This window comes from Heterodontus francisci, chromosome 22 (assembly GCF_036365525.1).
Source record: "Heterodontus francisci isolate sHetFra1 chromosome 22, sHetFra1.hap1, whole genome shotgun sequence".
NCBI classification, from domain to species: Eukaryota; Metazoa; Chordata; class Chondrichthyes; order Heterodontiformes; family Heterodontidae; genus Heterodontus; species Heterodontus francisci.
The window spans coordinates 33,881,249-33,905,600 of record NC_090392.1 but is presented as its reverse complement, the minus strand read 5'-3'; the positions used below and the strand labels follow the sequence as shown (position 1 = coordinate 33,905,600).

Sequence of the window (24,352 nt, the reverse complement as noted above, 5' to 3'; positions counted from 1 at the left end):
CCAAGTGCCTTTTGAAAGTCCACATACACAATATCAACCATACCACCACTACTCTCATCAACTTTCCTCATTACTACATCAAAGAACACATTTCATAAGTTTTCAGGATATTCCTTACTTGTAAGCCTGGAAGGCAAAGGTAGATTATGTTTGACAACTATGTTCAAAGGGAAATGGTTGGGTAGCTTAGTTGGTGAAAGTACAGCGTTAACAATGTCGAGGTTATGGGTTCAATCCCATTGTGAACTTTTTTTTTTGCTCCACAGGTGTTTCCGGATCTGTGGAGTGTTTCCAGCATTTTCCCAATAATTCCATGTCCAGCACCGGCTGCAGTTTGCTTTTTATTTATTCACAGTGTATTACTGCCTTTGTATTATCAAAATGGATAAATAAATTGTAGAGGTCGGGAATTGTGCTGAGTATAAGTTTGAGTATTGGTGAGTCACGGCAGAATTCTCGCTTCTCACAGTGGAGACATGGGTTGGATTCCTGGCCAATGCTAATTGGATATTCTACTAAAGCAGCTCAAAAAAACATACCTGAAATTATACAAAGCTTTAAGTACAAGCTGACAGTAATAAATAACAAATTTGAACCGCCACCTAGTTGGAGAGTGGAGCCTTAATCCAGCACCTTTGACCGCTTGACCACGCTGCAACAATGGAATAAGGTCTAGATTTGGTTTACTGTGCATGTACATGAATGTACAGAGCTTGCTAAATAAGGTTGGTGAGCAGCAGGCACAGAATCCCCAGCCTTAAACCGCACGACCATGCTAACACAGCTTCACTTGTGATCCTGATGACTGGTAATTGAAAGTGAGTTTTCTTGCTGTGTGCCTTCTGAGTTCAGGGCTTTGTAATGAGAATGAAGGAAATAAGAGAGCTTTCCGAGTTATGTTCCCAGGACAATGTGGTCAAGAGGTTAAGTCGGCAGATCACAAATCCATTGTGCCCTAAAAGCATGGTTTTGAATTCTCTCCTGAACATTATTGCATTTAAGACTCAATGTGTTTTTCCTTTTTTCATGGCACACAAGAGTCCTGCATCTGAGTCCCATCCTTCCCCAAGCCGCAGTGGGGGAGTTATGCATTACTGCCTTACCCTGTTTGCTCAAATCTGCAAAGCCATAATTTCCACCCAAATTGTTCCTTGCATGGAGGTGCAGAGAGTGTAATATCTGAGCTGCATGAAGTATCAAAGTGGATAATTACGTCCTGGTGAAAGGAATATCTCTCCACAGATTCTGCCTGACCTGCTGAATGTTTCCGGCATTGTCTGTTTTTAATTTTATGCTTTCATGATAGCAGTTTTTTTTGACTTACCTCAAGGGTGCAGCTCCAGGCACTACTTTTCTGTGCTCTTCTCACACATGTTTGCTCTTTATTTTCTGCACATGCTGTAAAGTCAGTGTTTCCACACACATTGGCCTACACCAGGGCTTTCAAAAACCTTCTCTCATGGTTTCAGGGAGTCTATGGGTTTCAGGGAGTCTATGTGTTTCTTAGTGAATTTGCAAGGGCACGTGGATCACAGTGATTGTGAGGGAATATAAAGGATTAATATGTTATCCAAGGGATCTGAAGACTATACGTGTGTACCAGTAAGACTATATCAAAGAGACAGAGGCAGAACATAGTAGAGAAGATCATGAGCTTACAGAGAATCAAAGCATCTAAGGAATGCTCAGGATATATAAAAGTAGGCAAGGAATGCTCAGGAGTTATCGGAGATGGTTACGGACATTGAGGTAGTATCAGAGACGATAAGGAACACTCAGGACAAATCAGAGAGGGTAAGGGACACTCAAAACATATCAGATAGAGTACATTATGCTCGTGATATATCAGAGAATGTAAAGGACACTTACGCACCCGAACTGCTGAGCTCAGTCCCTTTGGTACGGAAGCTTTAAGTATAACATAATTGAGGCATTTAAGATTTAATGGATTGATAGAGTGAAACTATCTGATTGTGGAGTTTTGAACAAGGAGGGATAACTAGAAATAATAAAGTACTCGACACACACTGGAACAATCCAGGAAAAATCAGGATTGGGATAAGGACACTCAGGTATGCACAGGATAAACTCACAGATAATGGCAGTGAAATGACCGTAATATTGAATAATTAATTTACCTCCATATTTACTAGGGACACTAACAGGGTGGACATGATGTTAGAAGACAAGATCAGCAAAATGAAGGTATTGAAGATAAAAAGGGAGAGTTTGTTGACAGTGTAATAAACTACAGAAGATAAAACATCTGTGCTCAATGGTGCAAGGGAGGAGATGGCAGAGGCACGATATATATATATATAGAGAGAGAGAGAGAGAATTGCATTTATATAGCGCCTTTCATGATATCAGGACATCCTAAGGTGCTTTACAGCCAATGAAGTGCATTTAAATGTTGTCACTATTGTAAATTAAGAATCATGGCAACCAATTTGCGCACAGCAAGATACCACCAACAGCAATGTAATAATGACCAGATAATCTGTTTTCTTTTCAAGTGATGAAGGGTCACTGACCTGAAATGTTAACTCTGCTTCTGTCTCCACAGATGCTGCCAGACCTGCTGAGTATTTCCAGCATTTCTTGTTTTTATTTCAGATTTCCAGCATCTGCAGTATTTTGCTTTTATTCTTTTTAAGTGATGCTGATTAAGAGATAAATGACAAACTGTCACTTCTCACCATTTTTACAAGAGACAGACAATGATACTGGTTTTAGAAACTGGGCTGGACAGGTAGATCACAGATAGATTTTAAAATATTTCACTCTGATGACTTAGAATCGGGCAACGCCTTTTTCTGTTCAGTAAAGAGAGACCGGCAGGGGGCTCCCAGACACAGTTCAGGCTGGGACCGGCAGCTCTCCACTGGTAGTGGCTGGATTAGGGAGTAGGGATCCTGAGCTGTGGTTGAGGTGGTTTGGCTGCTGCTGCTTCCACCTCTCACTCCGAGAGCCCCGGCGGTGATCTGTACCGATCTCACTCCCAGGGTTGGGTTTTATCTTCTCAGTGTGGACCTCATGGTGCAGCAGTAACGTGTCTCATTCCGGATAGAAACCATGTGTTAAAGTCACGTTGGAGGTCACAGATTTTCCACAGGAACTGGTTCCTGCACTCTAACTGCACCACTGAGAAAGGAAGGGATTTAGTGATGTGCCAAAAGGGGACCCGATGGGATTTCAACCCCCCAGAGACTGGAAACTTAATCCAGCACTTTAGACTGCTCAGCCACACTGCCACAATGCTGCAGCCTTGGCTGTCGAACTGTTGATTGTTGATTAAAAGGTGCTTTTCTTCAGAATTATCCTATGCATCGAGGTCTTTACATCGAAAAAATTGAAATGAAACGAATTTCGAAACGGTAGTGGTATCGTCACTGTATGAATAACTCAGAGGCCCAGGGTATTCTGGGGATATGGGTTTGAATCCTACCACAGCAGAAGGTAGATTTTGAATTCAATTAATACAAATCTGGAATTTAAAAAGCTAGTCCAACGGTGACCATGAAAACATTGTTAATTGTTGTAAAAACCCATCTGATTCACTAAGGTCCTTCCTTACCTTTCTGAATTTGCCATCCTTACCTGGTCTAGCCTACATATGGCTCTAGACCCACAGCAAGGTGGTTAACTCTGAAATGACCACTCAGTTGCTACAAAATCAATGCCACCTGGCATCGACCTAGGCACTGGAAACGACCATGGCAAACCCAGCCCTGTCGGACCCTGCAAAGTCCTCCTTACTAACATCTGGGGGCTTGTGCCAAGGTTGGGAGAGCTGTCCCACAGACTAGTCAAGCAACAGTCTGACTAGATCATACTCAGTGAATCATACCTTGCAGACAATGTCCCAGACACTGCCTTCACTATCCCCGGGTATGTCCTATTCCACCAGCAGGACCGACCCAGAAGAGGTGGCGCAGTGGTTTACAGGCAGGAGGGAGTTGCCCTGGGAGTCCTCAACATTGACCCCATGAACTCTCAATGCATCAGGTCAAACTATATGCAAAGAAATCTTGCCAACTACCTCAGCTGATGAATCAGTATTCCTCCATGTTGAACACCACTTGGAGGAAGCACTGAGCGTGGCAAGGGCGCAGAATGTACTCTAGGTGGGGGACTTCAATGTGCAACACCAAGAGGGCTCAGTAGCACCATTGCTGGCCAAGTCTTAAAGGACATAGCTGCTAGACTGGGTCTGTGGCAGGTGGTAGGGAAAAACATACTTGATCTCGTCCTCACCAAACTGCCTGTTGCAGATGCATTAGTCCATGACAGTATTGGTAGGAATGACCACCGCACAGTCCTTGTGGAGACAAAGTCCCGCCTTCACATTGAGGATACCCTCCATCGTATTGTGTGGCACTACCACAGTGCTAAATGGGATAGATTTCGAACAGATCTAGCAATGCAAAACTGGGCATCCATGACGTGTGGTGGGCCATTAGCAGCAGATTTGTACTCAACCACAATCTGTAACCTCATGGTCCAGCATATCCCCCACTCTACCAGTACCATCAAGCCAGTGGAACAACCCTGGTTCAATGAAGAGTGCAGGAGGGCTTACCAGGAGCAGCAGCAGGCATACCTCAAAATGAGGTGTCAACCTGGTGAACACAGGACTACTTGCGTGCCAAACTGCGTAAGCAGCATGTGATAGACAGAACAAAGTGATCCCACAATCAACGGATCAGATCTAAGCTCTGCAGTCCTGCCACATCCAGTTGTGAATGCTGGTGGACAATAAAATAACTGACAGGTTGAGGAGGCTCCACAAATATCCCCATCCTCAATGATAGGGGAGCCCAGCACATCAGTGCAAAAGATAAGGCTGAAGAATTTGCAACGATCTTCAGCCAGAACTGCTGAGTGGACGATCAATTTCGGCCTGCTCCTGAAGTTTCCAGCATCACAGATGCCAGTCTTCAGTCAATTTGATTAACTCCACTTGATATCAAGAAACGACTGAAGGATACTGTAAAGGCTATGGGCCCTGACAACGTTCTGGCAATAGTACTGAAGACCTGTGCTCCAGAACTAGCCGTGCCCCAAGCCAAGCTCTTCCAGTACAGCTACAACACTGGCATCTACCCTGAAATGTCGAAAATTGCCCAGGTTATGTCCTGTACACAAAAAGCAGGACAAATCCAATTGGGCCAATTACCGCCTCATCAGTCTACTCTCTTTCTTGATATCACGTGGAATCAAATTGGCTGAAGACTGGTATCTGTGATGCTGGGGACTTCAGCAGCAGGTCTAGATGGATCATCGGTAAAGTGATGGAAGGTGTCATCAACAGTGCTATTAAGCGGCACTTGCATAGCAATAACCTGTTCAGTGACGCTCAGCTCCTGACCTTACAGCCTTGGCTCAAACGTGGACAAAAGAGCTGAACTCAAGAGATGAGGTGAGAATGACTGCCATTGACAACAAGGCAGCATTTAACCGAGTATAGCATCAAGGAGCCCTAGCAAAACTGGAGTCAATGGGAATCAGGGTAAAACTCTCTGCTGGTTGGAGTCATACCTAGCGCAAAGGAAGACGGTTCTGGTTGTTATAAGTCAATCATCTCAGCTCCAGGACATCACTGCAGGAGTTCTTCAGGGTAGTGTCCGAGGCCCAACCATCTTCAGTTGCTTCATCAATGACCTTCCCTCAATCATAAGGTCAGAATGGGGATGTTTGCTGATGATTGCACAATGTTCAGCACCATTCGTGACTCCTCAGATACTGAAGCAGTCCGTGTAGAAATGCAGCAAGAACTGGACAATATCCAGTGGCAAGTAACATTCAAACCACACAAGTGCCAGGCAATGACTAACTCCAACAGGAGAGAAAATCTAACCACTTCCCCCTGATATTCAATGGCATTACGATCGCTGAAACCCCCACTATCAACATCCTGGGTGCTACCATTGACGAGAAACTGAATTCGACCAGCCATATAAATACCATGGCTACAAGAGCAGGTCAGAGGCTAGGAATCCTGTGGCGAATAACTCACCTTCTGACTCCCCAAAGCATGTCCACCATCTACAAAGCAACAAGTCAGGAGCGTGAATGGATACTCTCCACTTGCCTGAATGGGTGCAGCTCCAACAACACTCAAGAAGCTCGACACCATCCAGGACAAAGCAGCTTGCTTGATTGGCACCCACAAACATTCACACCCTCCACCACTGACACACAGTGGCAGCAATGTGTACCATCTACAAGATGCACTGCAGCAATGCACCAAGGCTCCTTAGACAGCATCTTCCAAACCCGTGACCTCTACCGCCTAGAAGGACAAGGGCAGCAGATGCATGGGAAGACCAGAACCTGCAAGTTCCTCTCCCAGCCACACACCATCTTGACTTGGAACTATATCGCCATTCCTTTACTGTCACAGGGTCAAAATCCTGGAACTCTCTTCCCAACAGCAATGCGGGTGTACCTACCCCACATGGTGTGCAGAGGTTCAAGAAGGCGGCTCAGTACCACCTTCTCAAGGGCAATTAGAGATGGGCAATAAATGCTGTCCTAGTCAGCGATGCCCACATCCCATGAACGGATAAAGAACAAAGAACAGTACAGCACAGGAACAGGCTATTCGGCCCTCCAAGCCTGCACCGATCTTGATGCCTGCCTAAACTAAAACATTCTGCACTTCCGGGGACCGTATCCCTCTATTCCCATCCTATTCATGTATTTGTCAAGATGCGTCTTAAACGTCGCTATCGTACCTGCTTCCACCACCTCCCCCGGCAGCAAGTTCCAGGCACTCACCACCCTCTGTGCAAAGAACTTGCCTCGCACATCCCCTCTAAACTTTGCCCCTCACCATAAACCTATGTCCCCCAGTAACTGACTCTTCCACCCTGGGTAAAAGCTTCTGACTATCCACTCTGTCCATGCCGCTCATAACTTTGTAAACCTCTATCATGTCGCCCCTCCACCTCCGTCGTTCCAGTGAAAACAATCCGAGTTTATCCAACCTCTCCTCATAGCTAATGCCCTCCAGACCAGGCAACATCCTGGTAAACCTCTTCTGTACCCTCTCCAAAGCCTCCACGTCCTTCTGGTAGTGTGGCGACCAGAATTGCATGCAATATTCCAAGTGTGGCCTAACTAAAGTTCTGTACAGCTGCAGCATGACTTGCCAATTTTTATACTCTATGCCCTGACCGATGAAGGCAAGCATGCCGTATGCCTTCTTGACTACCTTATCCACCTGCGTTGCCACTTTCAGTGACCTGTGGACCTGTACGCCCAGATCTCTCTGCCTGTCAATACTCCTAAGGGTTCTGCCATTTACTGTATATTTCCAACCTGTATTAGACCTTCCAAAATGCATTACCTCACATTTGTCCAGATTAAACTCCATCTGCCATTTCTCCGCCCAAGTCTCCAACCGATCGATATCCTGCTGTATCCTCTGACAATCCTCATCACTATCCGCAACTCCACCAACCTTTGTGTCGTCTGCAAACTTACTAATCAGACCAGCTATATTTTCCTCCAAATCATTTATATATACGACAAAGAGCAAAGGTCCCAGCACTGATCCCTGCGGAACACCACTAGTCACATCCCTCCATTCAGAAAAGCACCCTTCCACTGCTACCCTCTGTCTTGTATGACTGAGCCAGTTCTGTATCCATCTTGCCAGCTCACCTCTGATCCCGTGTGACTTCACCTTTTGTACCAGTCTGCCATGAGGGACCCTGTCAAAGGCTTTATTGAAGTCCAAATAGATAACATCCACTGCCCTTCCTTCATCAATCATCTTTGTCACTTCCTCAAAAAACTCAATCAAATTAGTGAGACATGACCTCCCCTTCACAAAACCATGCTGCCTCTCGCTAATAGGTTTGTTTGTTTCCAAATGGGAGTAAATCCTGTCGCGAAGAATCCTCTCTAATAATTTCCCTACCACTGACGGAAGGCTCACCGGCCTATAATTTCCTGGATTATCCTTGCTACCCTTCTTAAACAAAGGAACAACATTGGCTATTCTCCAGTCCTCTGGGACCTCACCTGTAGCCAATGAGGATGCAAAGACTTCTGTCAAGGCCCCAGCAATTTCTTCCCTTGCCTCCCTCAGTATTCTGGGGTAGATCCCATCAGGCTCTGGGGACTTACCTACCTTAATGCTTTGCAAGACACCCAACACCTCCTCCTTTTTGATAATGAGATGACTGAGACTATCTGCACTCCCTTCCCTCGGCTCATCATCCACCAAGTCCTTCTCTTTGGTGAATATTGATGCAAAGTACTCATTTAGCACCTCGCCCATTTCCTCTGGCTCCACACATAGATTCCCTTCTCTGTCCTTGAGTGGGCCAACCCTTTCCCTAGTTACCCTCTTGCTCTTTATATACGTATAAAAAGCCTTGGGATTTTTCTTAATCCTGTTTGCCAATGACTTTTCATGACCCCTTTTAGCCTTCCTAACTCCTTGCTTAAGTTCCTTCCTACTGTCTTTATATTCCTGAAGGGATTTGTCTGTTCCTAGCCTTCCAGTCCTTACGAATGCTTCCTTTTTCTTTTTGACCCGGCTCACAATATCCCGCATTATCCAAGGTTCCCGAAACTTGCCAAACTTATTCTTCTTCCTCACAAGAACATGCTGGTCCTGGATTCTAATCAACTGACGTTTGAAAGACTCCCACATGTCAGATGTTGATTTACCTTCAAAGAGCCGCCCCCAATCTAAATTCTTCAGTTCCTGCCTAATATTGTTATAATTAGCCTTCCCCCAATTTAGCACCTTCACCCGAGGACTACTCTTATCCTTGTCCACAAGTACCTTAAAACTTATGGAATTATGGTCACTGTTCCCGAAATGCACCCCCACTGAAACTTCGATCACCTGGCCGGGCTCATTCCCCAATACCAGGTCCAGTACGGCCCCATCCCTAGTTGGACTTTCTACATATTGTTTCAAGAAGCCCTCCTGGACGCTCCTTAGAAATTCTGCCCCATCCAAGCCCCTAGCACTAAGTGAGTTCCAGTCAATATAGGGGAAGTTAAAATCACCCACCACTACAACCCTGTTACCTTTCCATGTTTCCAAAATCTGTCTGCATATCTGCTCCTCTACCTCCCGCTGGCTGTTGGGAGGCCAGTAGAAAACCCCCAACATCGTGACTGCACCCTTCCTATTCCTGAGCTCCACCCATATTGCCTCACTGCACGACCCCTCCGAGGTGTCCTCCCGCAGTACAGCTGTGATATTCTCCTTAACCAGTAATGCAACTCCCCCACCCCTTTTACTTCCCCCTCTATCCCGCCTGAAGTTTCTAAATCCTGGAACATTTAGCTGCCGATCCTGTCCTTCCCTCAACCAAGTCTCTGTAATAGCAACAACATCATAGTTCCGAGTACTAATCCAAGCTCTAAGTTCATCTGCCTTACCTGTTATACTTCTCGCATTGAAACAAATGCACTTCAGACCACCAGTCCCGCTGTGCTCCGCAACATCTCCCTGCCTGCTCTTCCTCTTAGTTTTACTGGCCTTATTTACTAGTTCCCCCTCATTTATTTCACTTGCTGTCCTCCTGCTCTGGTTCCCACCCCCCTGCCACACTAGTTTAAACCCTCCCGAGTGACGCTAGCAAACCTTGCAGCCAGATATTTGTGCCCCTCCAGTTTAGATGCAACCCATCCTTCTTATACAGGTCCCATCTGTCCCTGAAGAGATCCCAATGGTCCAGCAGCACAGTGGCACAGTGGTTAGCACCGCAGCCTCACAACTCCAGCGACCCGGGTTCAATTCTGGGTACTGCCTGTGCAGAGTTTGCAAGTTCTCCCTGTGACTGCGTGGGTTTTCGCCGGGTGCTCCTGTTTCCTCCCACAACCAAAAACTTGCAGGTTGCTAGGTAAATTGGCCATTATAAATTGCCCCTAGTATAGGTAGGTGGTAGGGGAATTGAGGGAAGGTGGGGATGTGGTAGGAATATGGGATTAATATAGGATTAGTATAAATGGGTGGTTGATGGTCGGCACAGACTCGGTGGGCCGAAGGGCCTGTTTCAGTGCTGTATCTCTAAATAAAATAAAATGATTAAAAAAAATCTGAAACCCTCCCTTCTACACCAGCTGTTCAGCCATGTGTTTAGCTGCACTATCTTCCTATTTCGAACCTCACTGGCACGTGGCACAGGGAGTAATACCAAGATTACAACCCTCGAGGTCCTGTCTTTTAACTTTCAACCTAACTCCCTAAACTTCCCCTGCAGGACCTCATCACTCTTCCTGCCTATGTCGTTGGTACCGATGTGTACCACAACCTCTGGCTGTTCACCTTCCCCCTTCAAAATGCCCCCTGTCCGTTCAGAGACATCCTTGACCCTGGCACCAGGGAGGCAACATACCATCCTGGAGTCTCTTTCACGTCCACAGAAGCGCCTATCTGTGTCCCTGACTATAGAGTCCCCGATAACTATTGCTCTTCTGCGCTTTGTCCCTCCCTGTTGAACAACAGTGCCAGCCGTGGTGCCACTGCTCTGGCTGCTGCTGTTTTCCCGATAGGCCACCCCCCCCCCAACAGTATCCAAAACGGTATACTTGTGAGAGAGGGGGATAGCCACAGGGGATTCCTGCACTGACTGCCTGCCCCTTCTAGCGGTTACCCATCTATCTGCCTACACCTTGGGTGTAACCACTTCTCTAAAACTCCTGTCTATGACGTTTTCTGCCACCTGCATGCTCCTAAGTGCATCCAGTTGCCGCTCCAACCGATCCATGCGGTCTGTGAGGAGCTGCAACTGGGTACACTTCCTGCAGATGTAGTTGTCCGGAACGCTGGAAGCATCACAGACCTCCCACATCTCACAGGTGAAGCACTTCACCCCTCTAACTGACATTTCTAGCACTAATTAATAAATTAATTTAAAATAAATACTTATTGAATCCTTACTAAATTGTTATAACTAATTATATGGTCCCTAGTGCTAGATTCCTACTATAAATATTAAATGCTAACTAAATACAGTAATCTCCTCCCTTTGGTTCAGTGACTCTACTTATTAATTAGTTAGTTAGGGTTTTAATCAATTTTTATCAATGTTTTATTTTCAAATTCAGTAAAAAAATTCCCTACCAGCCATCAGGTCACAGCTTTCCTGTGACGTCACTTTCAGTTTTTTTACCAGAGGTAAGTTTTTTATACTTACCGGTCCGGAACTCCGCCCTCCGAGTCTTCTCCCAGTCAGCTGTGCTCTTTGGAAGCTCTCAGCTCTCCTCACTCTGAAAAAAGAAAATGTAGCATGCTCGGCATGGAAATGACTGTATATAGTCACCAACACAGCAGACAGCATGGAAAATGATGATGGCCAAGTTCTTACAAAGGAGAGCGAGCAAGCATTCCACATTGTAAATATTACCAGGTCCATAGATGCAATCACACCACTGGAAGCATTTTCATCCATTGATATTGTGCGTCCTAGGAAGAATGCAAAGCACATATTGAGGGCCACAATTAACATCAGGGCGAGCACTGATATCCTTCCTCTAAGGTTTCTGAAGGATTTGTACCTTTAACATTGGAAGGCAATGGTAGAGCTAAGTTAACTGCATATAATGGATCAGCAATTCACTGCATCGGTACAATAACACTGACATTCAGCTACAAACAATTGGCATGGTCATCACAGGTCTTTTATCTCATTGATACACAAGATCCAGCTATAACAGGCCTATCAGCTTGTAGAAACCTTAAGCTCATTACTACTCATGGAATTGACAAGGTACAGCCAACTGAAGAAACTAGAATCAAATTCAGTGTGAGCTGAGTTAGAACCTACACAGGGAAACACCCACTGGATTTCAAATCCAACACTTTAACCACTCAGTCGTCAGACCTCAGTAAATACTTTTCTCTTTAATTAAATTATCAGTACGGAGCATTAGAGAATTGCCCTGAACATATTCTGGGGATTCATTGTCTTTGAGCCCTGAGTTGTGTTGTATCTCCCAGTTGATGTCTATATGAACATGATGGAATCAGTGAATTTTACAGCACAGAAGGAGGCCTGTCCACCCGCCCAGCCTGGGCCGCTCTGTGAAAGAACTGTCAGTTCAATCCCACAATCCAGCTTTTCCCCATCACCCTGGAAATTAGTCCTCTTCAAGGCCATGACCTTGGCCTTCTGAAAGTTCCTATGGAGTCTGTTTGCACCATCCATTCAGACAATCCGTTCCAGATCTTAACAATCCTCAGTCTGCACAAATTTCCCCTCAAGATTCTTCAGCTTCTTTTGGAACCATTTTCAATTCAGGCCGCGTTTGCTCAATGTCACCGTTAGGTGGCGCAGTACCGGCACATGCGCAAATGCCGCCTCAGCGACTGAAACGTCACCATCTGTGACATCACAAGCAGCTGCCAGTAATAAAGATGGCGCTAATAAAAACAAGAAATGCTGGAACCACTCAGCAGGTCTGGCAGCATCTGTGGAAAGAGAAGCAGAGTTAAGGTTTCGGGTCAGTGACCCTTCTTCGGAACTGACAAATATTAGAAATTAGAAAAGCAAGTGAGCCGGGGGTGGAGCAAGAGATAACAAAGGAGAAGGTGTAGATTGGACCAGGCCACATAGCTGACCAAAAGGTCATGGAGCAAAGGCAAACAATATGTTAATGGTGTGTTGAAAGACAAAGCATTAGTACAGATAAGGTGTTAAAGAACTGAAGATTGAACAGCAGCAAGTACAAACATGAGAAAAAACAGTGAGTAAGCAAACTGAACAAACTAAGACTAAATGAAATAAATGCAAAAAAAAGATTGTAAAAAATGTAAAAAAGAAAAAATAACTAAAAATGAAAGTAAAATGGGGGGCTGTTATGCTCTGAAATTATTGAACTCAATGTTCAGTCCAGCAGGCTGTAGTGTGCCTCATCCGTCAACCAGATGCTGTTCCTCGAGCATGCGTCAATGTGACAGTTGAGAATGTTCTGTTAACAGAAACCAGTGCGCAGTCGCAGTACCAGGGTTTGGCGCATGCGCAGTAGGAGAGATGGCGGTTAAGCAGCTTGTTTTCCGAAACTGCAGCCAGTAATCGGCGGCGGGAGCGATGGAGCCGGCGGCGAGACTTCAGAAAAACCCGCTGTAGGCTTCAATACCCACAATAAGAAGCTACCGGTCCCGCGTGGCTTCTCCTGGTGACAGGCTCGGGTTAATGGCCGCCAGCTTTCCAGCTCATTTGGAGGAACTAAGGTTAATAAACTGTAACATCAAAGGGCAAAGCTTTGAGGGAAATTTGTCATAGTTATAAAGAGGCCTGGGGGAGGGGGGAGCCATTTGGGCCTAAGCACAGGGCAGGAGGTCCACCTTCCTGCACTCCCTGCTTCCACAAAGACTGCCCTTGGACTGGGCCACACCTGGGCAGGGCTGGCTCAAGGTGCAGGAAGCTGCTGGGCTGAGCTGTGGAGTGGGAGGAGTGGGGGGTTTGACTGACAGGCCTGGGGAGGGGGATATCAGGGCAGGTACAAACACTGCTCCCCCTTTTCCACCTGGGATGTTTTACTGGAGTTGTGTTGGTGAGTGTTTCTAAACTCTGTCTCCCTATCCTGGTAATGTAGGTGGATTGTAGGTTGCTGTGAGTGTTGGACTATATTGCCTCTCCTCATTCTTCCTCCATGTCCCATTCCAGGTTCCAGTGGAGATACAGGATGGTTGTTGGGCTCCCATGGGGGGGTCAGAATGAGTAAATAAGGCAGCTAATTCATATCATTTGGCTATATGTGGTAAAGAAACTATAAAGGAGACTTACCTAAATCAAACTAAGATGTCATTCCTCATGGTGAATATATACTGCACTCCCTCTGGTGCCCAGTGGTCGTGAAAGGCCTCAAGCATGCGACTGGACCTGGGACCCCCAGGCACAGACATAGCAGACTGGCTGGAAACCCCCCTGGACTGCCCTCTGCCTGGACCTGTTTGATGGTCAGTTTGCCATGCCCAGGAGCAGTCCCACAAGGTGGTCCCTTGACTTGCTGCCATCTTTCTAGGGGGCAATGTGCAGTAGGGCACGTGAGTAGCCATCCTGGGCCAGGAAGCAGGAGGAGCAAATTTTTATCTTGGACTGACAGTGATGGCTTTTGTAAACTCCTTTTACAGGGGCTTAGAAGAGGAGGCCTTGCAGAGAGGGACCTAGCATCACATCAAGATTTGACAGAGTCATCCAATTCAACGGATCCTGAATATCGGGCTTTGAATGTGGAAGGAAAAAGGTTTGTCTGCTCTGTCTGTGGGGAAAAGATTTCAGATGTCAGTGTGACTGGAAAAGCACTGAGGTACAAGAAACCCTGGTTAGATCACACCTGGAGTCCTCTGCTCAATTCAGGGCACCACACCTTGGGAAGGATATATATTGGCTTTGGAGGGAGTGCAGCACAGATTTACCTGAATGATACTTGGGCTCCAAGGGTTAAATTACAAGCAGAGATTACACAAAAGAGTCTTAGATTCATTATGGCACAGAAGGAGGCCGTTTGGCCTCGAGTCCATGCCAGTTCTCTATTGCAATCCAGTCTGTCCCATTCCCACACTCTGTCCTCTTAGCCCTGCTCGTTTCTTTCCCTCAAGTGCTTATCATTCATTGTCTCCGCTTCCATCACCCTTGGCAGCGAGTTCCAGTACCTGTCATAAAAAAAGTTCTTCCTCACATTCTCCCCCCCGTATGTCTTACCCAAAACCTTAAATCTGTGTCCCCTTGTCCTTGTACTATCATGGGAACAGCTTTTCTTTGTCTACCTTATCTAAATCTGTCATAATCTTATGCATCTCTATCAGTTCTCCCTGCAACTTCCTTTCCTCCAAGGGGAACAACCCCAGCTTCTCCAATCTAACTTGGAGCTAAATACTCTCATACCAGGGGCCATTCTGGTAAATCTCCTCTACCATCACAAAGACCCTCACATTCTTCCTAAAGTGTAATGACCAGAACTGGACACAATATACTAGTTGTGGCCGAATGAGCAATTTATAAAAGTTCAGTGTAACTTCCCTGCTTTTGTACTATATACCGTTATCTTTGAAGCCCAAGATCCCATATGCTTTGCTAACTACACTCTTAATATGTCCTGTCACCTTCAAAGATCTATGCACGTGAATCCCCAGGTCCCCCTGTTCCTGCACACTCTTTAGAACTGTGCCATTAAGGATATATTGCCTCTTCCTATCTCTTCTGCCAAAATACATCACCTCACCATGAGGGTTGCATTCACTTGAATTTAGAAGATTAAAGGTTGATTTGATCAAAATTTTCAAGATATTAATTGGAACTGAAAGGGTAGATAGAGAGAAACTATTTCCACTGGTTGCGGAGTCTAGGACAAGGGGTCATATTGCAAAACCTAGAGCCAGACCTTTCAGGAGTGAAGTTAGGAAACATTTCTACATACAAAGTGTGGTAGAAGTTTGAAACTCTCTTCCACAAACAGCAGTTGATGTGAGATCAATATTAATTTTAAATCTGACATTGATAGATCTTTGTTAACCAAATGTATTAAGGGATATGAGGTAAAGGCGGGTATATAGCGTTAGGTCACAGATCAGCCATGATCTCATTGCACGGTGGAACAGGCTCGAGGGGCTAAATGGCCAATTCCTAGAATCATAGAAACTTACAATACAGGAGGAGGTCATTCAACCCTTTGAAAGAGCTGTCACGCTTAGTCCCACACCCCACTTGTTTGTAATTCTGTAAGTTCCTCATTCTCAAATACCTGTCAACTCCCTTTTAAAATTACTGATAGAATCAGGTTCCACACCTTTCTTCACTCAGAGCTTGGTGAATCTTTGGAATTCTCTACCCCAGAGGGCTGTGGAGGCTCAGTCATTGAGTATGTTCAAGACAGAGATCAGTTGATTTCTAGGTATTAAAGATCTCAATGGATATGGGGAATAGTGCGGGAAAATGGCATTGAGGCAGAAGATCAGGCATGATCTAGTTGAATGGCGGAGCAGGCTCGAAGGGCCGAATGGCCTATTCCTGCTCATATTTCCTATGTTCCTAAACCTTCAGCAGAAGGTTAACTCTGTTTCTGTTAATCTGAGCATTTCCAGCATTTTCTTTTTTTAGTTCAGATTTCCACCATCCGCAGGATTTTGTTTTTGTTTTATTGCAGGTTTAAAAAAAAAGAGGATTCTTGGAATGTGGACATTGCAGGCAAGACGCAGCACATATTGTCAATCACCAGTTTCTCCTCGAGATGGTGATGGCAGCCACTGCCTTGACCTGCTGCAGACTGTGTGGTGAATGCATTCCCGCAATGTAAGGGGTTATAGGATATTGACTCGCTGACAATGAAGGAATGGCAGGCGGTGTCCAAGTCAGGTGATGTGTGTCTTGGAGCTAATGGTTTTAACATGCATCCGCTGCCCTTGTCCTTCTAGGTGGTGGAGGTTGACAGTCTGGGAGATTCTGTCAAAATTCTAGTTGAGTTACAGTATGAAGTCCATCCACTTTGCCCCCCCTCAGCCTTCCTTAGAGGCAGAGTCTTGTGTAAGTCCAGACTGAGTGACAGGTCCCCTTCTCTGAAGGACATTAGTGAACCAGTTGGGTTTTTATGTCAATCCAGCAGTTTTCATAGTTACTTTTTCCGAGTGCCAGTCCCAAAGATTACCAGATTCATTCATCTCCATTTCACAACCTGCATTTGTGTTCTTGTGGTTTCTATCGCACTCCCTATTTCCTGTTTCAAATTCATTTTACAGGGCATTAGAAGGGGAGGATTTCCAGATGGAACAGTCATACTAAACATCATGTCAAGATCTGATGAAGTCAACTGATCTATCAGGATCTGAATATCATCAGCCTTTAATCATGGAAGGAAAAAGCCATATTAACAGAGGGGCGAAACTGTTCATGTGTTCTTTGTGTGGACGAGGCTTCAACCAGTCATCTGGCCTGTCGAGACACAAGCACAGTCACACTGGGGAGAAAGCATGGAAATGTGGGGACTGTGAGAAGGAATTCAATTACCCGTCTGAGCTGGAAATTCATCGGCGCATTCACACTGGGGAGAGGCCGTTCACCTGCAGCGTGTGTGGGAAGGGATTCACTCAGTCATCAGCTCTGCTGGCACATCAGCGCATTCACATTGGGGAGAGGCCATTCACCTGCTCCATGTGTGGTCAGGGATGCTCTCATTTCTCTTCCCTGCGGAGACACCAGCGAGTTCACACTGATGAGAGAAAGTTTAAATGTTCTGACTGTGAAAAGAGCTTTAAAAGCCCACGTGCATTGAGGGAGCACCAGCGCATTCACACCGGTTCCACACCGTTCAGCTGCTGTCACTGTGGGAAGAGGTTTAGAGGATCATCCAACCTGCTGAAACATCAGCGAGTTCACACTGGGGAGAGGCCATTCACTTGCTCCGTGTGTGGTAAGGGATTCACTTGTTCATCCAAGCTGCTGAGACATCGACGAATTCATACCGGGGAGAGGCCATTCACCTGCTCCATGTGCGAGAAGAAATTTGATGATTCATCCGCCCTGCTGAAACACCAGCGAGTACACACTGGGGAGAGACCGTTTACCTGCTCCATGTGTGGGAAGGGATTCACTGATTCATCCGCCCTGCTGAGACACCAGCGAGTTCACACTGATGAGAGACCATTTAAATGTCCAGACTGTGGAAATTGCTATAAAAGTTCCGCTGAACTGATGTCCCATCAACGTGTTCACACTGACGAGAGGCCATTCAGGTGCCCTCACTGCGGGACTGGATTCAGGCACTCGGGCAACCTCACTGTACACCAGCGCATCCACACTGGGGAGAGGCCGTTCACCTGCTCCATGTGTGAGAAGAGATTTGTTGATTCATCCGCCCTGAGGAAACACCAGCGAGTTCACACTGGGGAGTGGATGTTCACCTGCTCTGAGTGTGGGAAGGGATTTACTTGTTCATCACACCTACTGTCACACCAGCAGGTTCACACTGATGAAAGACCTTTTAAATGCCAGGACTGTGGGAATTGCTATAAAAGTTCCCAAGGACTGAAGTCCCATCAACGTGTTCACACTGATGAGAGACCGTTCAGGTGCTCTCACTGCGAGACTGGGTTCAAACGATTATCTGACCTCACTGTACACCAGCGTACTCACAATGGGAAGAGGCCGTTCACCTGCTTTGAGTGTGGGAAGGGATTCACTCAGTCATCCAACTTGCTCACACATCGGCGAGTTCACACTGGGGAGAGGCCATTCACCTGCTCTGTATGTGGGAAAGGATTCACTCAGTCATCCACCTTGCTGAGACACCGGCGGGTGCACACTGACGAGAAACCTTTTTAAAGGTTTTGTTTAAAACCTGTGTGTGTATTTTTTTTTATTCATTCATGGGATGTGGGCGTCGCTGGCTAGGCCAGCATTTATTGCCCATCCCTAACTGCCCTTGAGAAGGTGGTGGTGAGCTGCCTTCTTGAACCTCTACAGTCCATGTGGGGTAGGTACACCCACTGTGCTGTTCGAAAGGGAGTTCCAGGATTTTGACTCAGCGACGGTGAAGGAATGGCAGTATAGTTCCAAGTCAGGATGGTGTATGACTTGGAGAGGAACTTGCAGGTGGTGGTGTTACCATGCATTTGCTGCCCTTGTCCTAGTTGGTAGAGGTCCCCGGTTTGGAAGGTGCTGTTTAGGGGGCCTTGGTGCATTGCTGCAGTGCATCTTGCAGATGGTACACACTGCTGCCACTGTTCATGGTGGAGGCAGTGAATGTTTGTGGATGGTGTGTCAATCAAGCGGGCTGCTTTGTCCTGGATGGTGTCGAGCTTCTTGAGTGTTGTTGGATCTGCACCCATCCAGGCAAGTGGAGAATATTACACCACACTCCTGACTTGTGCCTTATAGATGGTGGATAGGCTTTGGGGAGTCAGGTGATAAGTTACTCACCACAGGATTCCTAGCCTCTGACCTGCTCTTGTAGCCATGGTATTTATATGGCTACTGCAGTTTCTGGTTGATGGTAACCCCTAGGATGTTGATAGTGGGGGATTCAGCGATTGTAATGCCATCGAATGTCAAGGGGAGATGGTTAGATTCTCTCTTGTTGGAGATGGTCATTGCCTGGCACTTGTGTGGCATGAAAGTTACTTGCCACTTATCAGCCCAAGCCTGGATATTGTCCAGACCTTGCTGCATTTCTAAACAGACTTCTTCAGTATCTGAGGAGTCGCGAATGGTGCTGAACATTGTGCAATCATCAGCGAACATCCCCACTTCTGACCTTATGATTGAGGGAAGGTCATTGATGAAGCAGCTGAAGATGATTGACTTCCAACAACCTCAACCATCTTCTTTTGTGCTAGGTATGACTCCAACCAGCAGAGATTTTTCTCCCTGATACTCATTGACTTCAGTTTTGCTAGGGCTCCTTGATGCCATACTTGGTCAAATGCTGCCTTGATGTCAAGGGCAGTCACTCTCGCCTCACCTCTTGAGTTCAGCTCTTTTGTCCATGTTTGAACCAAGGCTGTGATGAGGTCAGGAGCTGAGTGGCCCTGGGGGAACCCAAACTGAGTGTCACTAAGCAGGTTATTGGTAAGCAAGTGCCGCTTGATAGCACTGTCGATGACACCTTCCATCACCTTACTGATGATCGAGAGTAGACTGATGGGACGGTAATTGGCCGGGTTAGACTTGTCCTGCTTTTTGTGTACAGGACATACCTGGGCAATTTTCCACATTGTTGGGTAGATGTCAGTGTTGTAGCTATAGTGGAACAGCTTGGCTAGGGACGCGGCAGGTTTTGGAGCACAGGTCTTCAGTACTGTTGCCGGAATATAGTCAGGGCCCATAGACTTTGCAGTATCCAGTGCCTTCAGTCGTTTCTTGATACCACGCGGAGTGAATCGAATTGGCTGAAGTCTGGCATCTGTGATGCTGGGGACTTCAGGAGGAGGCCAAGATGGATCATCAACTCGGCACTTCTGGCTGAAAATTGTTGCAAATGCCTCAGCCTTATCTTTCGTACTGATGTGCTGGGCTCCCCCATCATTGATGATGGGGATATCTGAGGAGTCACCTCCTGCAGTTAGTTGTTTAATTATCCACCACCATTCTTGGCTGGATGTGGCAGGACTGCAGAGCTTAGATCTGATCCGTTGGTTATGGGATCACTTAGCTCTGTCTGTCGCATGCTGCTTACGCAGTTTGGCACGCAAGTAGTCCTGTGTTTTAGCTTCACCAGGTTGATACCTCATTTTGAAGTATGCCTGCTGTAGCCCCTGGCATACCCTCCTGCACTCTTCATTGTCCCCCAGCGTGATAATGGTAGAGTGGGAGATATGCCGTGCCATGAGGTTACAGATTGTGGTTGAGTACAATTCTGCTGCTGATGGCCCACAGCGCCTCATGGATGCCCAGTTTTGCATTGCTAGATCTGTTCAAAATCTATCCCATTTAGCACGGTGATAGTGCCACACAACGCGATGGAGGGTATCCTCAATATGATGGCAGGACTTTGTCTCCACAGGGAGTGTACAGTGGTCACTCCTACCAATACTGTCATGGACAGATGCATCTGCGGCAGGCAGATAGGTGAGGACGAGGTCAAGTATGTTTTTCCCTCCGTTGGTTCCCTCACCACCTGCCGCAGACCCAGTCTAGCAGCTGTGTCCTTTAGGATTCGGCCAGCTCGGTCAGTAGTCGTGCTACAGAGCCATTCTTGGTGATGGACATTGAAGTCCCCAACCCAGAGTACATTCTGTGCCCTTGCCACCCTCACTGCTTCCTGCAAGTGGTGTTCAACATGGAGGACTACTGATTCATCAGCTGAGGGAAGGTGGTGATCAGCAGGAGGTTTCCTTGCCCATGTTTGACCTGATGCCATGAGACTTCATGGGGTCCAGAGCCGATGTTGAGGACTCCCAGGGCAATTCCCTCCCAACTGTATACCACTGTGCCGCTATAAAAGTTCCCAGGAACTGATGTCCCATCAACGTGTTCACTGCAGGACCGGGTTCAGACAATTATCAGACCTCACTGTACACCAGCGTACTCACACTGGGGAGAGGCCATTCACCTTCTTCAAGTGTGTTAAAGGATTTATTTGTTTATCCCATCTCACTATGCACCAATTTGTTCACACAGATGAGAGCCCTTTTAAGTGTTCTGTTGTGTTTTTCTTTTAACACAAACACACCAACCACACGAGGAGGATTGGTAACTAAAATAAGTGGCTTCTTTATTTGAAGATATGAAACTATGTTTAACAATATTTGGAAGGTTAAGCAACACGTTTGATCTCTGACTGCTCCTAGCTTCTGCTTGATGATTATTTGAGTATATACATCAGTTTTAAACACATTCCTTAAAGGTATACCACAACATTCTGACTGAGAAGAGCTTTAAAAGCAGAAATGATCTGTTTCCGTACCAGCGCAATCATACTGGGGAGAAGCCGTTCACCTGTTCCGAGTGTGGGAAGGGATTCGCTCAGTCATCCAACATGCTGAGACACCAAGTTTCCAGGTGATTACAGGGATTGGATTCTGCTGTTATTGCTGCTGTTAATCACATCCAGGACTGAACCATATTCATTCTGGCAGTGGGGTTTATTATTGATGTCAGTTTCCCTTCTTGGACTGAGCATGTGCCCCACAGCATCTCGCATTCATGTGTGAATAGACCATCATGTCTGCAAACCTTGCTTTATATTTAAATCCACTCAGTAAATGTATTGAACTAAAGATGAACAGGAAACAGATCACAGTCCAATATTGCAGCTCTATAGTGATAGGCGAAAATCCGTTCTTTAGCTCGAGAATGTGGTCATTTAAGCTCTGAATGTTTGTAAGCACCAGCAGACTTCAGTTGTTTGATAGGCTGTTCAAAGTTAATATGTCAGATATTTAAGGAATTACTCTTAAAGTAAATTCTCCAATTTATAACCTCAGACTCCAGTCCCTGCTGTAATTAATACTCAGTATCCATTAGTGCTGAGTTACAGTGAATCACTGAATAACCTGTTTAACCTTTGTTACTTGTTTTATGAAATACTCTTCCTATTCGTGCTCAACTGTTGGATAACTGATTACATTTATGTGTGTTTATACATGTCTATAAAGTGTCTGTGTGCCCATATTTAACTAAGTTGTGATTTGTAATCAATAAATGATGTTTAGGGCATGACTTGTAGTCTGGTATCTTGGTAATTTGTCAAGAAAGATTTAATTCACTCACTCAGCAGCTTGAGAGGGATCAGACTGAGGTTTAATGAACATAAGAAATAGGAGCTGGAGGAGGCCATTTGGCCCTTCGAGCTTGCTCTGCCATTCACCAAGATCATGGCTGATTTTGTACCTCAACTCCACCTTCCCGCACTATCCCCATATCCTTTAATTGCCTTAGTACCCAAAAATGTATCAATCTCTGTCTTAAATATACTCCATGGCTGAGCATCCACAGCTCCCGGGGTTAAGCAAGTCCAAAGATTCACGACCCTTTGAGTGAAGAAATTTCTCCTCATCTCAGTCCTAAATGACCGGTCCCTTATCCTGTGATTGTGACCTGGTGTTCTAGATTCCTCAGCCAGGGGAAACATTTTCTCAGCATTGGTGGGGCGGTGCAGTGGTTAGCACCGCAGCCTCACAGCTCCAGGGACCCGGGTTCGATTCTGGGTACTGCCTGTGTGCGGAGTTTGCAAGTTCGCCCCGTGACCGCGTGGGTTTTCGCCGAGTGCTCCGGTTTCCTCCTACAGCCAAAGACTTGCAGGTGATAGGTAAATTGGCCATTGTAAATTGCCCCGAGTGTAGGTAGGTAGGTGGTAGGGAATATGGGATTACTGTAGGGTTAGTATAAATGGGTGGTTGTTGGTCGGCGCAGACTCGGTGGGCCGAAGGACCTGTTTCAGTGCTGTATCTCTAAATAAAAATAAATAAATAAATCTACCCTGCCAAGTCCCTTAAGACATTATTATGTTTTAGTTAGATCACCTCTCATTCTTCTAAACTCCAGGGAATATAGGTCTAGTCGATTCACTCTCTCCTCATAGGAGGAGATGGATCATAGTGGGGTGCTGTAGCATAGTGGTTATGTTATTGAACTAATAATCAAGAGGCCAGGACTAATGATGCAGCGATGTGAATTCAAATCCCACAACGGCAGTTTGGGGATTTAAACTCAATTAATTAAATAAATCCGGAAAAAGCTAATATATATAATGGTGACCATGAAACTACTGGAGTGTACTAAAACCCCACATGGTTCATTAATTTCCTTTCGGGAAGGAAGTCTGCTGTCCTTAACTGATCTTGCCTATATGTGACTCCAAACCCACAGAAATATGATTGACTTTTAACTGCCCTAGTGGTATTAAACAATTAATTAACATGCAAGATGGCTCCTGGACTGCAAGCTCCCGAGCTGTTCAACTCTATCCATGGCCATCTGCTCCCATTCTTAGTGTTTTCTCCTCCAATCTACCCTCTTAAACTGTTTAAACTCCCCTGGCTCTTTAATCAGTTCATTTTAGCCCTAACTACAAGCTAACAGCTATTTTATGTTACATGGGCCCACTGCCCTCCCCCAGCCACACCTGCTCTTTGTTTTCTCAATGAAATTGATCGCAGTCCGGAGGAAACTGCAAAGTACAGCTGGTGATACTTTGATCTCCGATCCTGCCGTCTTCACCATCCAGAGTGTCCGCGGCCACAGCGTGCGGTAAGTCCGTTGAAGAGAAGAAGGAGCAGCAGGACCCGAGGGAAGCCTTGCGAAAAGGTGCCCTGAACACCCAAAAAGCCACAAACGGCTCCTCGGCCGCAACTTCAAAGCGCCCGCGGGAGATGGCTTGGAGAGCATCTGCAGCGCACTGTCGGCAATGCTGGTACCGGCGCCCGAGGATGTCGCTCACCTCCCGAAGGACGCGGACGAGATTTCCAGGCGTCGATGGTGGGAACTGAGGAAATGGCTTATTACCTGCACCCCCTTTCCCCCCACTTCCCCTTCCCCCCCCCCTTCCAACCCCCTTCCCAGCTCCACTCTCTCAGCTCATTCCCCCCTCGCACCCCCCTCCCCCCTCACAACCCTTTCCCAGCCCCTCCTCGCACCATCTTCCCCCTGCACCCCTCCTTCCGCCTTACAGCTCCCTTCCCAGCTCCCCCTCGCACCCCCTTCCCTCCCCCTCGCACCCCCTCCTCCCACCGGCATCATCCTACACCTGTGTAGGGGCCCTAACAACCCCACTGCCTTGTAGGCGTCTCGGGAGAGACCAAGGCTAAGGGAGTAAACCCGCACAGAAAATCTGGAGCGGAACCCCGTAGGGGGTCATGTGTCACCTTTGGCATGTTTCCGGCAGTTCCTGCAGCCATACCGGTGCCATACGTCGTGCTCTGCACTCCTTTGGACCCCAC

The 24,352-nt window shown here is 46.5% G+C and overlaps 1 protein-coding gene across 3 annotated transcripts in view; it reads left to right on the top strand.

Annotated features, from left to right (window-relative positions):
- Nucleotides 1-13,010: 13,010 nt before the first annotated feature.
- Nucleotides 13,011-24,352, top strand: part of LOC137381295 (zinc finger protein 271-like) — a 33,989-nt gene continuing 22,647 nt past the window's right edge. For 2 of the 3 annotated variants that reach the window (XR_010977127.1, XR_010977126.1), the window contains exons 1-2: nt 13,011-13,210; nt 14,114-14,226. Coding sequence is in view for 1 of the 3 variants with exons in the window: in XM_068053642.1 (XP_067909743.1) it covers nt 16,776-18,296 (1,521 nt within the window). In the remaining 2 variants the exon portion in view is untranslated. Of the gene's footprint in view, nt 13,211-14,113; nt 14,227-16,714; nt 22,123-24,352 lie in introns of those variants that run through there. The other variant, XM_068053642.1, reaches the window with a different exon arrangement.